Below are 14358 nucleotides of genomic sequence, written 5' to 3' on the forward strand. Positions count from 1 at the left end.
AACGAAGCAGATCCTTTCAGGTAATTTTGGAATTACATGAAATTTAATCACCACGTATAAACGTTCGTTGCCCAGACAATAGACATTCCATATAACTACTCAACTAACTAAGTTGTTTACCTCTCAAATCTTGAGGTCTGAAGAAAATTAAGAAAACATGAGAATATTCAGACAAGTGTTGGGTTCTAGTGTCGTAGTCTTCTATTCTATGGCCTAATTTCCCGGTTCTCCAACTTAAATCGTTGGGGATCCTACTATATATACACAGTTTCGAAATTCATTAGTTAGGGTCAATACATCTTTTGCATCATATATTTACAAAGTACATCTGCAAATACTCTATTTTTTTCTCTTTAACCATATGAATTCTTCTTTGTCATAATTAACTAATCATTTCCTTAATTTTATGTTTTACAGGATGATGATGGTTACAAGATCTTTTCAACTTTTTGTCTTATTTATTTTCACTTTGACCATCGTCATAACCGAATGTGCAAAAGTAACCCAAAACCCAGATGTATACAATATCACTAAAACAATCATTCATAGTGCTGTATCGAAAGGGGCAGGTTAATTAATTTCGTCACTTATATGTACAAGGGGTGTACAAAGGAAACTGACAAACTGCACTAACCCAATAATCCGAGTCAAACCGAGAAAAAAACCTGACTATGATTTGGTGTTGGAAAAAAAAAAACCCGACCATAATTGGTTTGGTTCGGTTTTAACTAAAGAAAGTCAAACCGAAACCAAAAAAACCTGACATTATATATATAGAAAATTTGAATATATTTAATATATAAATATATTTATTGTGATGTAATTTATAAATATTTCTTAAAAAATTTCATAATTTTATCTTTTAAGGTATTATTTTAAGGTTGGACTTAGAACTTTTGACCATTTCAATAAATTTTATAGTCATTAATATTAGTAAATTAAATAATGCTAACAAAAGCCCAAACCAAAATCAAATCAATACGAATGCTAACAAAAGACATTCAATTCAATAGTCAATACTACGAACGAGAATGTATTGAATATCTATTTTTTGTTTACAATAATTTAGATTTAAATGCATAACCTATTTTTATCTTTTCTTTAGCGTTTAGTCATGTAATTAATACTCCTTTATTAGTCTACTTACTTTAGCATGACTTAGTACTTTTAGATTATGTTTATTTTTATTATGATTTTTTAATTAGCAATATTTATATTACATAATTTTATTGTCTTTATTGTTGAATATTTTAGGATAATGCCATGAAACATCTCATATTTTGTATTGTTTTCTTGAAAAATACTTTATATAGTTATATCTTACTAGGATTAAAGAAATATTTTGAGCACAAATTATATGTTTTGTCCTACGAAAATTTTACCGGAAAAAAATCCGAAAAACCCGAATTTTATTGGTTTGGTTTGGTCTTTAGATTTAATAACCCGATACAATTGGTTTAGTTTGGTAATCGTAAAATCCGAACCAACCCGATCGATCTATGTACACCCCTATGTACAAGTTAAGCTTTGAATTTGAAAATCAAGTATTTTTAATTGAAGAGTTGTATTGACATAATCTATTCGGCAGTGTGCTTGGATGGATCACCTCCAGCATACCATTTTGACCCAGGATTTGGAGACGGAGTTGGAAATTGGCTTGTACAACTTTCGGTATAAGTCGTTTTTAACCCCAGATTGATTCTACTATTTTTTTTTTTCCTTTTTTTTACCTTGCGAGATGAAGCATTATGAGTGTGCGTTCTTTTTTCTCTAGATATAGGGTGTGTTTGGCACGAAAGAAAATATTTTTTGAAAAATATTTTCTAATTTTTCCATGTTTGGTTGGCTTAAATGTTTTGAAAAACATTTTTCTTATGAACTCATTTTCCTCCAATTGGAGGAAAATGTTTTCCTTATCAAGAGAAGGGAAAATATTTTCCAAAACTACTTTTCAACCTTCCCCACCCTCACCAACCCACCCCACCCGAAAAAAAGTTATTTTTTTACCTTATTTTTTTTTGCAATTGTTTTTTAATTTTCTGCACCACTCACCACCCAACCCATCCTCGCCTCCCTCCCCCCCCCCCCTCCCCCACAAAAAAAAATTCAGTTTTAATTTTTTTATTTATCTGTTTAAAGGTTTAAAATTTCACAAGTTCCAAAATTATGAGTTCGGAAGTTTATGTGTTTGGAAGTTTACGAGTATAGAAATTATAAAGTTTACGGGTTCGAAATTCTGGGTTTTGAAAGTTTATGAAATTTGTGGGTTCGGAAATTTGTTGGTTTGAAAGTTTATGGTTTCATGTTTATTATATCTAAATTATTTATGAATACTCTTGAGAAGTCATTTTCCTTAATTTGCGTACCAAACACTGGAAAATGAATAAGATTACTACTTGTTTTTCAAGAAAACATTTTCCATTATACCAAACACACCCATACTGTTGTTTCGAAGATTTCTAAATTCTTTGAAAACTTTTACTCTGTCCTTAGGGAGGAGGATGGTGCACAAACGTCAAAGAATGCCTGGATCGTGCCAAGTCCGACTTAGGTTCTTCAAATTATATGAATCCACAAGAATTTCAAGGATTTTTTAGCAAGAATCAGAGTGCAAATCCAGGTTCTCTTTGATTAATATGTCCTCTTGAAGTTTTAATGATTTTTTTTATTTTTTATTTTTTATTTTTTTGTTGAAACAATAAATAGAAGAGGCATTATTGATGTTGCAGTGGTGCATTATTGTTCAGTTCTGGATTACGTATCATATTATTGCTGTATGTAATATATGCAGAATTCTACAATTGGAATAAAGTTTTTGTTAGATACTGTGATGGTGGATCGTTCACAGGAGATGTTGAATACGTTGATCCAGTATGTTCTATTTTAAGTTATAATTTTGAACTCCTATTTTAAATTACTTATTTTGTTGTAATTAATCTCAAAAAGAAATTATCACTCCTTACATTTTGCTTTGTTTAGGCTACCAAACTTCATTTCAGAGGGGCAAGGATTTTTACTGTAGTACTGGAGGAGCTGCTAGCAAAAGGATTAAAGAACGCCAAGAATGTATGTAAATTCCATTAAGATTAAGATAATTGACTGTAAATTATGCTAAATATCCTTCTAATATGACTTAGTGATAGACACATTGAATTTCAATGCCAAAAGCCTAGTAACCGTACAAAAATTTAAAAGAAAATTAATATTAAACGGAGTTTTTTTGTGTGTCTCAATTTGTACTTCACTATTGCAGGCTATTCTGGCTGGCAGCTCAGCAGGAGGATATCCAGCAATGTTGTACTGTGATGGCTTCCGCAATTCATTGCCAAATACCTCTAGAGTGAAATGTTTGGTTGATTCTGGCTATTTTGTTCATTTGTAAGATTGTAACAAGTTCACCTATATATGACCGTTCATTACAGAATGATCTTATGACCTAATTTTGAATATATATCTTTCTTATAATAGCAAGAATACTGTGCTTGGAAGACCTTTTGAATCAATATATAAAGGAATCGCCACTCTACAAGTAAATCCTATCACCTTCTTATTATTCTCTCTTATTTTATATATAAGTTACTCCGTCAAATAAGTTTACATTCTATGAAACAGAAGGAGTACTTAAAGAAAAGGTCGCTTAATAGATAATTTTTTCCATATGTAGTTATTGGAGGTTGTTGTTTTGTAAACCTATTTATCTCAGTTGCAGGGATCTGCCAAAACGTTACCCAAATCTTGCACTTCAAAAATGAAACCAGAATTGGTACAAATTGTTCCTTGGCATGCATTCAGTTGTTTTCTTGAGTCTCTTGCCAATAAACTATAAAATCTTACAATTCATTGCAGTGCCTCTTCGCCGAGAACATCCAACAAGATATCAAGACACCAATATTTATTTCCATGTCAGCATTTGATAATATCATGGTAGGCAATTAGATATTATCAATTGTCATACTTTTGTTTACTCTGATGCAGAAAGGCGAAATTATTTCGCTAACAAAGCCTACTTAATTAGATTAGCTTTTACCATTTACTGTAGTGGCTTCTCAAAGTAAACTGTTTTGCAGACACAATATACTTTAGGAGGTGGAATATATGGCTGCATTCAAGAAGGGACATGCACAGCAAGTCAGAACAAAACCTTACAAGGTTGGTATACTTCATGACCTAAACAAGAAAAACTTTATTAGTTCCTCGTGGAATGATATTAATATAATTCGAAAGGTAGCTTAAAAAAATTAATATTTCATACTCCATCTAATATTTCCGGATTTATTATTCCAGAAATGAGGTCGGATTTCTTAAATGCAATACCCAAAGGAAATAATCCTAAATTAAGAGGAGTTTTCATAGACGTAGTCCATCATCATACCAGCCTTCAGAAGCAGACTAGGTGGTCTCCTGTAAAACCCATCGTGGTTCATAACCTGGTAAGAGACTATTTAATTTATATATTTATTTATGTTTTGGAAATGCAAATTTGAAATTCTTGCTGACTACACAATTTCCACCATTTGATTTCTTGATGGATTGTTTTGTGCAGGCCGCACCAAAGGCATTTGCTGATTGGTACTTTGACCGGAATTACACCTATTTGATAGATGAACGCAGCTTGCCACTCCCAAATGATTCCTAAAAGGCCGCCCCATTAGAAAGAAGATAATCTTTGATGACTTGTGTTAATTTATTGAAGAAAATCCATTTATGTAAAACTTTTATTCAACACCATGTAAGCACATTATTAATTGCTGACAACCTTCTGATGTATATGTAAACTGTTGCCCATATATATCAAACCTAGTGGCTGTTTAACCAAAAATTGTAATTTCGGTCAAAGCTTTATTTTAGAAGAACTCGGGTTACTGATAATCAATATATAAAATGAATAAAAGAAATTGGCTTTGATAATAATCAGATGAACAGAAGAAAACAAAGTAAATCAGTATATTTTGGTGATATTCCGTGTCCTTACAAATGATCAATCTTCTCCTTTTATAGTTATTTCTAAGTGGTAAGTTTCGTTTCTTCCATAATTGAGCCATTATTGTCAATTAATGGCATTTAATAACATTTAATGTAACGTTACAATCAGCAATCATATTTGATTCAATACAGGTTCCTTAACGTTTCTGTATTTAATGCCCAATAGTTCGTATCTATTCCTTATTTTCTATCAGATTCATTCTCTTCCGTCATAAAGAGGTTCGAGCACCTTCCTTCCTTGCCTTTTATCTAAATGACTGCTCGTGCCTGTTGAAGCTCGTGCCTCTTTGATTATTCTTCATCACTTGTTCTTCTTTAACTGGTCCACGTGTCATGACGTGTCATCTTATAATGAATTCCATATATAAACTTAATTTTTCCCAATACAGATAGTCCCCCTACTTGTCATTTATTCATCAATAGAATATTTGGGAAGTGGGTCTTATTAAAGCGGGAATATTTGCCGCCATTTAATTTTTCCCTGGAACTGACGCTTCAACTATCTCTTCCATTTAATGTCCATGACACGTGGCGTCTCATGGTTGGCTTTGCAACCTTTCAGCGCCTTTTAAGGCTTTTTTACAGCTTCACCAATTACGAAGCGTCAGTTTTCATTATGACGTTTCCATCATTGCACCTTTTCCTTTGACGGTTGCTTCTAACTATAAATATAACTTTTTACCCTTGTCCTTTTCACAAAGTTCAGAATATTCAATTCTAATCTTCTTCTTCCTCGTACTACTATGTCTTCTTCAAACCCTAACCCTCGGAGAGTTCCCATTGTTGACAACCTTTCTCTTGCTCCTATTAGAAGTAGGAGAGGAGGAAGGCTTCATAGTTTAGGGTCTTCTTCATCACGAATCCCCTCTCTTCCTTCATCGAGTTCTACTCCTCCGTCTAGAACTAGAGGTTCCCTTTCTCAAAGGTCTTCTTCTAGAGGTAAAGCACCCTCTGAACCTCTTCGTGAACCTTTAGTAAAGGAAATAGTCCCTGCGAAACTATCTTTCTACAACGATAGAGAATCCCTTAGAAACCAATTGTCCTCTTTAGATCGTGCTGATACTTATCCGACTCAAATCACTGAAGGTCTGATTTCAATAGTTCGTAGAGATTTCCATTGGGGCCATGACTTTCCCATTATAATCCCTAATGCGAACCAAAGAATCACCTCCTACTTAACTGGGTTTTCTTTTGTTTACAATTATCCTTTCACATTGGGTTTTAAGCATGCTATTAACCCTGTTATACTTGAATTCTGTCAATTTTTGGACGTTTGCTTAGGTCAAATTGGCCATATTGTATGGAGGGTTGTTGCCTGTTTGAGGCATTTGACCAACATGGCTGGCGTGCCTTTTACTTTATCTCATTTAATCTACCTATATTCTCCTAAACTCTTTCGTCAAGGAGTCTTTACTCTAGTGGCAAAAAGCAAAAGAGATCAGGTTAGTCCAGAAGATGACAAATACCGTGGTTGGTACGCCCGGTTTGTTGCTGCCCCCACTGTTGGTTTCGTGGGTGATGAAAATCTTCCCTTCCCTGAAAAGTGAAATTTTGCACGTGAGTTTTCTTTTTAATAACTTTCTCGTACCTTTTTTCCTCAATTTTGATGATCATTATTTTAATTTTCCTTTTCTTTTCCAGCAACCATGGGAGTTGTTGATGAAATTCCCAATTTCCGTGGTTGGGTAGGAAAATTATTACGTACCGCTCCGATGGACGGTAGATCTTGGAAAAATCTCTCTTATTGTTTTGGCTGGAAAGTGAAAACTCACGGTAAGAGTTTTTCTTATTTTACTCATTGTTTTCTTCAGAAATTATTTTGATCCTTCATTTTGTCAGGATTTCCCATTCGAGGCGTAAGTGCTGAGGCTATCGCAGCTTCTAGAATTTCTATGGAAAGGGCCCAAGAGATAATTTTGGGTTCTTCGTCAAAAAGGAAAGCTTCTATTGATCAAGAATCTGGGGAGGAAGAAGAACAAGATGAGCGCTCTTTGATAAAAAGAACAAGGGCTAGAAGAAGAATTATTTCAAATGATGAAGCATCTCCCCCTCATTCTATTCCTTCCACCGAGCCTGTTGATGCCTCGTTGGTGATTTCTGATGATGATACTCCTGCTGCTGCTCATTTTTCTGCTAAATAGCTTTTTGCCCGCGGGTTTGGTAGTGAAAGTTTTGGGCCAATTTCTGATGTAGAACCTCTTGCTTCTTTTTCTACACCCGTTCCTTTGATACCCTCTTTCCCAGTCGTGACTGTTACCGTTGTTGCTCCTCCCCAGGTTGTTTCTACTCCCCATGCTATTTTTACTCCTTCTATAGTTCCTTATTCTTCAGTTCCTACTTCAACTATCCATCATACCGAGGTTGGTTCCTCAAGTAGAGGTGAAGCTATGAGGCAAGTTACCATTAAAGTTCCTGTTGAGGGTAACCTTTTGAGGAAATCAGGTCGAGCTGACGTGTGGTTGAAACCTTTGATTGGTCCAGTTGAACGAGCTAAACTTGATGGCCACAGTTCCTTGACTTTGATGGACGTTATAGTGCATGCTTCTTTAAAGGTATCCCTTTTTCAAACTTTACTTTACCTTTTTTCTATTTTCAGGGTTCTCATCGTTCCCCCTTTTTTAGGTCAATCTAATTGGCACGGAGATGATAAAGAGGGTTTCCCTCTCAAATCAATTAGCGCGTGACTACCAAGTGGAGGCGAATAATTGGGAGGAACAGTTTGAAAGTCTTCAAATCGACATGGAAATATTAGAATAGAGTAAATGTACCTTAGAGCAACAGGTAAAAGTTTTAACTTCAGAGTTGGCGGTTGAAAAGGCTTCATCAAATCAAGCAGGTAAAGAGAAGAATCTTCTTGAAACCTCTTTTTCCGAGCAACTCTCCAAGGCAAGTGAAGAGATCAGAGAGTTTAAAGCTCTCTTAGGTAAGAAAAAAGCATATGCTGGTGAACTCGTGCGGACTCTAACTCAAACTCAAGAAGACCTCCGGATATCTTCTGATAAAGTTCGTTCCTTAGAAAGTTCACATACTTCTCTTCAAACTTCTTATGATTCTGCCTTGGCTGAGAATGAGAAGCTAAAAAATGAAATTGCTAACTGGGAAAGAGATTATGAGATTCTTGAAGATAAAACCGCAATTGAAGTGAGTTGGGCATTTTTAAATTCTCGCCATGATACCCTTGTTGAAGTTAGCCAGGAGAATTTTAACTTGGAATGTGAGTTAGCCAAAATCAAAGAGACTATTGAAAAGACTCATCCCAGCCAAGATTTTCCTTCTCCCGTGGCTGAAGCTTCTGGCGATGTTGAAGATGATATGGGTACCCTAATTCCTTCAAGTCAAATTGAGCCTGATGCTGCTTTGGTTCCTTCTTCAACTCCTCAGTGACAAGTCAATGATGTGTGACTTTTTTTTCTTTTTCTTTGGTGGAATGTGGTTGCAACTCTTGGTCTTTTTTGAGGGATTGAAAACATTAAGTCCCCAAACCTTTTTCGGGGCATTTTGTATAAGCAACTCTTAGTTTATGACTAAGTTCATACTTAGTCTAAACTTTTTAATACTAAGAAATTTTCTTAGCTATTTTTGAACTTCTGTCTTGCCTTTATATTTAAAGACTTATTCGATAATTTGCACTTTTATTTTGTAAAATGCTTTCTTAATTCCATGAATGTTTTTAATCAATCATGAATTTTATAAAAGAGGGCCCTTTTATATTCGACACTTAATGAAGAAGACGTCTCAGCTTCATAATGGTGTTAATGTACGATAAAAGAAATGGGAATACATATGTTTTTTGGAATAACCTCGACAAGTTTTTATTTGAACTTTGTCAATTTCTACCTTACATGTATTTAAGTAACTTCTATAACTTTTTCGTAACTATATTCCTTACAACAGATTTCAAAAAAAAAAATAACACACATGTTTTTATTTATAACCCGTTTTAGTACATTTCCTTTAACATAACTATGATAAGGTTTTTCTTTGGCCTTAGCTTGTAACTTTGCTCTGCACTTGACTCATTCAATGAGTAAACTTTTCAGGCTTGAACTTTGATTATCTCCCAATCTTCTTTTCCTTCTTTATACATATGTCCATGTATATTATATAGTCCCCCAAGTGTTTGAGATTTGAAGTATGAAGTCTTGAGCACTTGATTACTCCTCTTACTCGGTCCTTTTCCTGTAAAGGAATAAAATATATGGGACTCGGAGGTACGATAATAGATGAAGACTGCTTAACCCGTATCAATTTCTATCAAAATAGGTGTAACCCTAGACCAGGAATTTTAATTTATTCCACGTGCCTTGCAGGTCGTGATTCATCATTTAGTACAAGCTATCTTTTTGTCTATCATCTAAAATCGTTAATAAAATTTTACAATTCAAAAATAGAATTTTAAATTGAGGATACCTGATCGTGGGTACTCCTTAAAAATAGTATCTCTTCAAGTGAACGACATTCCAATGTGAAGGTAATATCCTGTCATCCATTGTTTCCAGCTCGTATGCTCCTTTCCCTGCAATACCATGAATATTGTAGGGTCCTTCCCAGGTTGGACTTAATTTACCTGCATTGTCCGCCTTCATGGATTGAAAAACTTTCTTGAGTACGAAGTCCCCAATCCTTAAGTATCTTAATCGTGCTCTTCGATTGTTGTATCGTTTCATGACTTGCTTTTGTGCTGTCATTCTTATTAGTGCATCTTCCCTTTTTCCTTCAAGTAAATCAAGGTTTATGCGCATTTATTCTTCATTGGATTCTTCTGACGTTTGCGTATACCTCACGCTTGGCTCCCCTATTTCAACTAGAATTAAAGCTTCAACTCCATATACTAATGAGAATGGTGTTTCTCGCGTGCTTGTTTCGTTGTCGTGCGGTATGCCCATAAAACACCTGGTAACAATTCTGGCCAATTGCCTTTAGCTTCTTCTAATCGCTTCTTCAAATTGTTAACAATAATTTTATTTGTTGATTCAGCTTGTCTGTTATCCACCGGATGATAAGGCGTAGATGTAATCCTTTTGATTTGCCAACTTTGAAAAAATTCTGTGATTTGTGCGCCTATAAATTGCGGGACATTATCACACACGATTTCCTTTGGTACACTGAATCGACATATGATATTTCTCCAAATGAAATCTCTGACCTCTTTTTCTCGCACCTATTTGAATGCTCCTGCTTCCACCCATTTAGTAAAATAATCAGTAAGTACAAACAAGAATTTGACCTATCATTTTGCTTGTGGTAGTGGACCCACGATATCTATCCCCCATTTCTTAAAAGGCCATGATGCAATGACCGGATTTAACGACTCCGCTAGTCTATGCATGTTACCGTATCTTTGGAATTTATCACATTTAGCCACGAAATTTTCCGCTTTTTCTTCCATGTTAGGCCAATAATAACCTGCCGTAATCATGGTTCTTACCAGTGATCTTCCTTCGGCGTGATTCCCACAATGCCCCTCGTGTATTTCTCTCATTACATATTCCGTCTGAGAAGGCCCGAGGCATCTTGCTAAGGGACCATTGAACATTTTTCGATAAAGATTGCCTTGCTTTAAACAATATCAATCAGCCTTTTTTCGAAGCGCGTGAGCTTTTTTCTTGTCTTCAGGGATGGTACCATACTGTAAAAAATCAACAATCTTGTTCCTCCAATCCCAGGTTAAGTTATTAAAATATACCTCATCTTTGTCTGGATCGAGTACTGAATGAAACAAACAAATTACGGAAGCATTTTCATTGCTTGCCATGTCTGCCGCAGATGCGAGATTGGCTAGGGCATCTGCCTCGACATTTTCATCTCTTGGTATCTGCGTGACCTTCCAAGTTTGAAATTGCCTAATCAAATCCCATACCTTCTCTAAATACTATTGCATTCGTGCTTCCCTGGTTGTATAAGTCCCCAGCATTTGGTTAACTACAAGCTGCGAATCGCTTTTGATTATAATCTGATTAATGCCGAGTTCCAGTGCCAGTTCTAAACCTGCAATCACAGCTTCATACTCTGCCTCATTGTTAGTTATAGAATGACATTTAATGGCTTGTCAAATGGTTTCACCTGTAGGTGGTACCAAAACAATTCCTAAGCCTGCCCCCTTACGTTAGATAAGCCATCAGTAAATAAGGTCCAAATTCCTGGATTAGATCCGTTGAAACCTATAATTCTTTTTCTGCTTCTAATTTCATTCCTTGGCTAAAATCAACCACAAAATCTGCTAACATTTGAGATTTTATTGCGGTTATAGGTTGGTATGTGATGTCATATTCGCTTAATTCTATATCTCATTTGGCTAACCTACCTGACAACTCATGCTTGTGTAATATATTGCGTAATGGATAAGCAGTTACTACGGCAATAGGGTGACATTAAAAATAAGGCCTTAGTTTTCTAGATGTCATGATTAGTGCAAGCTTTTCTAATTGAGGATACCGCTTCTCCGCATCTAATCATGATTTACTGACATAATAAATTGGAGATTGTTTATCTTGGTCTTCACGAACTAAAACAACACTTACTGCTACTTCGGAGACAGCAAGATAAACGAGCAATTTTTCCCCAACCTTTGGTTTTGCGAGCAACGACAGATTTGACAAGGTCTTCAAGTTTTTGAGTGCTTGTTGACACTCCTCAGTCCATTCGAACTGATCTTGATTTTTAAGAGGTGAAAAGAATTTAAAACACTTTTCTGATGATTTGGAAATAAATCTCCCTAAGGCTGCAATTCTTCCTATCAACCTTTGCACTTCGTTTTTACTCGTAAGCATGTCAGGAATTTCTTCAATGGCTTTAATCTACGAGGGATTTACTTTAATACCATGGTTAGAAACAAGAAAACCCAAAAACTTACCTGATGAAACGTCGAATGCACATTTCTCCGGATTTAGTTTCATCTTGAATTTTTTGCAAGATCTGAAACATGTCAGACAAGTGCGATATATGGTCCCCTGAATGTTGAGTTTTGATGAGCATATCATCTATGTAGACCCCCATAGTCTTTCCTAAATGTTCTTGGAACATTTTGGTTACCAATCTTTGATATATTGCACCAGCATTTTTTAGACCAAAAGGCATTACTTTATAATAGTAAGTTCTCCTGTCTGTTATAAATGAAGTTTTTTCTTCATCTAGGGGATCCATTTTGATCTGGTTGTACCCTGAATACGCATCTAAAAAGCTTAACAACTCATGTCCTGCAGTAGCATCAATTAGTTGATCTATATATGGTAATGGAAAAGAATCTTTAGGACAAGCTTTGTTAAGGTCTGTGTCATCTACACAAACTCGCCATTTACCATTCTTTTTTGGTACTACAACAGTATTAGCTAACCAATTAGGATACTTTACCTCGTGGATAGACCCAATTTTTAGTAATTTTTGGACCTCATCTTGAATCACCTAATTTTTGAAAGTCTCTTGCTTTCTCTTCTTTTGTTTGACAGGTTGATATGATGGGTCTTCATTTAACTTGTAAGTCATTACTTCCGGTAGTATTCCTGTCATATCAGAATGGGACCAAGCAAAACAATCCACATTAGTTTTCAAAAACTTAATCAACTTACCTTTCATGTCGTGGCTTAGGTTAGCCCTAACGTAGACTTTCCTTTCAGGCCATTGTGTAAATAACTCTACAGCCTCCAGTTCTTCAATCGTTGTTTTGATATTTTTATTTTCCTCCGGTTCTTGAATGGAATCGGGCCTTGAGTCCACATCTGTTCGCCCTTGTTCAGTTGAGGCTTGTGTTGCGGTATCCTCAACTGGATTCTGTAACTGCTATTTTTCTTCGTTTCTTGTATTTGAATCTGCTACAGAGTTGATGCTCCTAGATGTCTGTTGATCCCCACGGATTTGAAGTATCCCCCATGGTGATGGAAATTTAATAACATGATGTAAGGTAGACGGAACGACATCCATCTCGTGTATCCATGGTCTCCCGAGAATCAAATTGTAAGCCATCTCCATCTCTACCACTTGAAACTTTGTATCTTTGACAACCCCTTCTGCGAATGTAGTAAGTGTTATCTCCCCTTTCGTCACAATGCTGGAATTGTTGAATCTAGATAAAGCATGCGCCTTTGGTACTAGTTTATCTTCAGCTTGCATCTCGTGCAGTACTCTCAGCAGAATAATATTCACGGAACTACCTAGATCAATCAAAACTCTTTCACATTAGTATCATGTACAACTAGAGATATTACCAGTGCATCACTATGTGGAGTTAACACGCCATCCACATCTGCATCATCAAACGTAATGTTTTCTTCCACTAAGACATGTCGCACCCGCTTCCTGTGGGTAATTATGACTTTGTAAACTTTATTGGCTGCTGTGTACGTTACACCATTGATTTCTTCGCCCCCGCTTATAACATTAACGGTCCTTTTAGGAGAAGGAGGTTTAGGGGGCTGCTACCTATTCTTTATGTATGCTTGCTTACCTTTCTCACTGAATAATTCAGTGAGATACCCTTGCTTTAATAGATGATCAACTTCGCTTTGTAGCAATCTGCAATCTGTCATTTTATGACCATGATCGTTGTGAAATTCTCACCAGTGATCAGGATTGCGCCTGTTTGGATTTGATCTCATTTCTTTTGGCCAACGCACCTTATCGCCCATGCCTCTTAACACCGCTACCAATTCTGAAGTGCTAACATTGAAATTGTAACCGCCAAGTCTTGCCTTCAAGTTCCTATCATCATCTCGAATTTCCCGTGAGTTTCGATCGTTCCCAAATCTCGATGACGAACCTGACTCTCTATTTCTCGATCTACGATCGTACCTCGAATTATTCTATTTTGATCGTGAGTCTTTTCCTGTTGGGCCCATATATGGTTCGTACCTATATTTACCGGACCTTTTTTTCATTATCTGAACGTCTCGAACTCACCTTCTCCTCTTTCTAAGATCGGGAGATAGTGTCTTCCTCTATCTCAGCTTCATACTGTATCTGTTGTAAACATCGTTCCAGGTTGTTGTTGGAAATTTACGCAGACTTTCCTTGAGTCGTCTCGTGGCTTCTGAACTTTTCTCATTCAAGTTAGTGGCAAAAGCCATAGCTGCCCAATTATCTGCCCAATTATCTGGTATGCGTGGTAACATCATTCTTTTACGCTGGAACCTATCCACGAACTCCCTAAGCAACTCTGAATCTCTTTGCTTGATTTTAAAAATATCCTCCATTCTCTTTTCAACTTTTTGAGCTCCCGAATGTGCTTTGATAAAAGAATCTGCAAGCTTAGCAAAATAATTTATAGAATTTTCGGGTAAAAGGGAATACCATGTTAATGCACCCTTGGTGAGTGTTTCACCAAATTTTTTGACCAAGACTGATTCAATTTCTTGTTTGGTTAAATCGGTGCCCTTCACACCA

At 36.0% G+C, this 14358-nt stretch overlaps 1 protein-coding gene across 1 annotated transcript; it reads left to right on the forward strand.

Moving 5' to 3' along the window:
• The first annotated feature begins 284 nt into the window (after positions 1 to 284).
• LOC138880948 (pectin acetylesterase 7-like) lies at positions 285 to 4819 on the forward strand. Its single transcript, XM_070161135.1, has 13 exons — positions 285 to 322; positions 418 to 569; positions 1589 to 1671; positions 2494 to 2620; positions 2792 to 2871; positions 2980 to 3066; positions 3254 to 3378; positions 3469 to 3529; positions 3704 to 3763; positions 3847 to 3924; positions 4068 to 4149; positions 4285 to 4430; positions 4544 to 4819. The coding sequence occupies exons 2-13, from the start codon at positions 419 to 421 to the stop codon at positions 4634 to 4636; spliced, it is 1173 nt and encodes a 390-aa protein (XP_070017236.1). The 5' UTR covers positions 285 to 322; position 418; the 3' UTR covers positions 4637 to 4819.
• The last annotated feature ends 9539 nt before the right edge of the window (positions 4820 to 14358 follow it).

This window comes from Nicotiana sylvestris, chromosome 1 (genome assembly GCF_000393655.2).
Source record: "Nicotiana sylvestris chromosome 1, ASM39365v2, whole genome shotgun sequence".
In the NCBI taxonomy this organism is placed as follows: domain Eukaryota; kingdom Viridiplantae; phylum Streptophyta; class Magnoliopsida; order Solanales; family Solanaceae; genus Nicotiana; species Nicotiana sylvestris.

Excerpts from the sequence above, each read along its gene's own strand:
- LOC138880948 (XM_070161135.1), top strand. The coding sequence starts at position 419 with ATGATGATGGTTACAAGATCTTTTCAACTTTTTGTCTTATTTATTTTC. Across the intron at positions 2,872-2,979 it reads ATGTTGAATACGTTGATCCA|GCTACCAAACTTCATTTCAG; the intron begins GTATGTTCTATT and ends TGCTTTGTTTAG. Across the intron at positions 3,067-3,253 it reads GATTAAAGAACGCCAAGAAT|GCTATTCTGGCTGGCAGCTC; the intron begins GTATGTAAATTC and ends TCACTATTGCAG.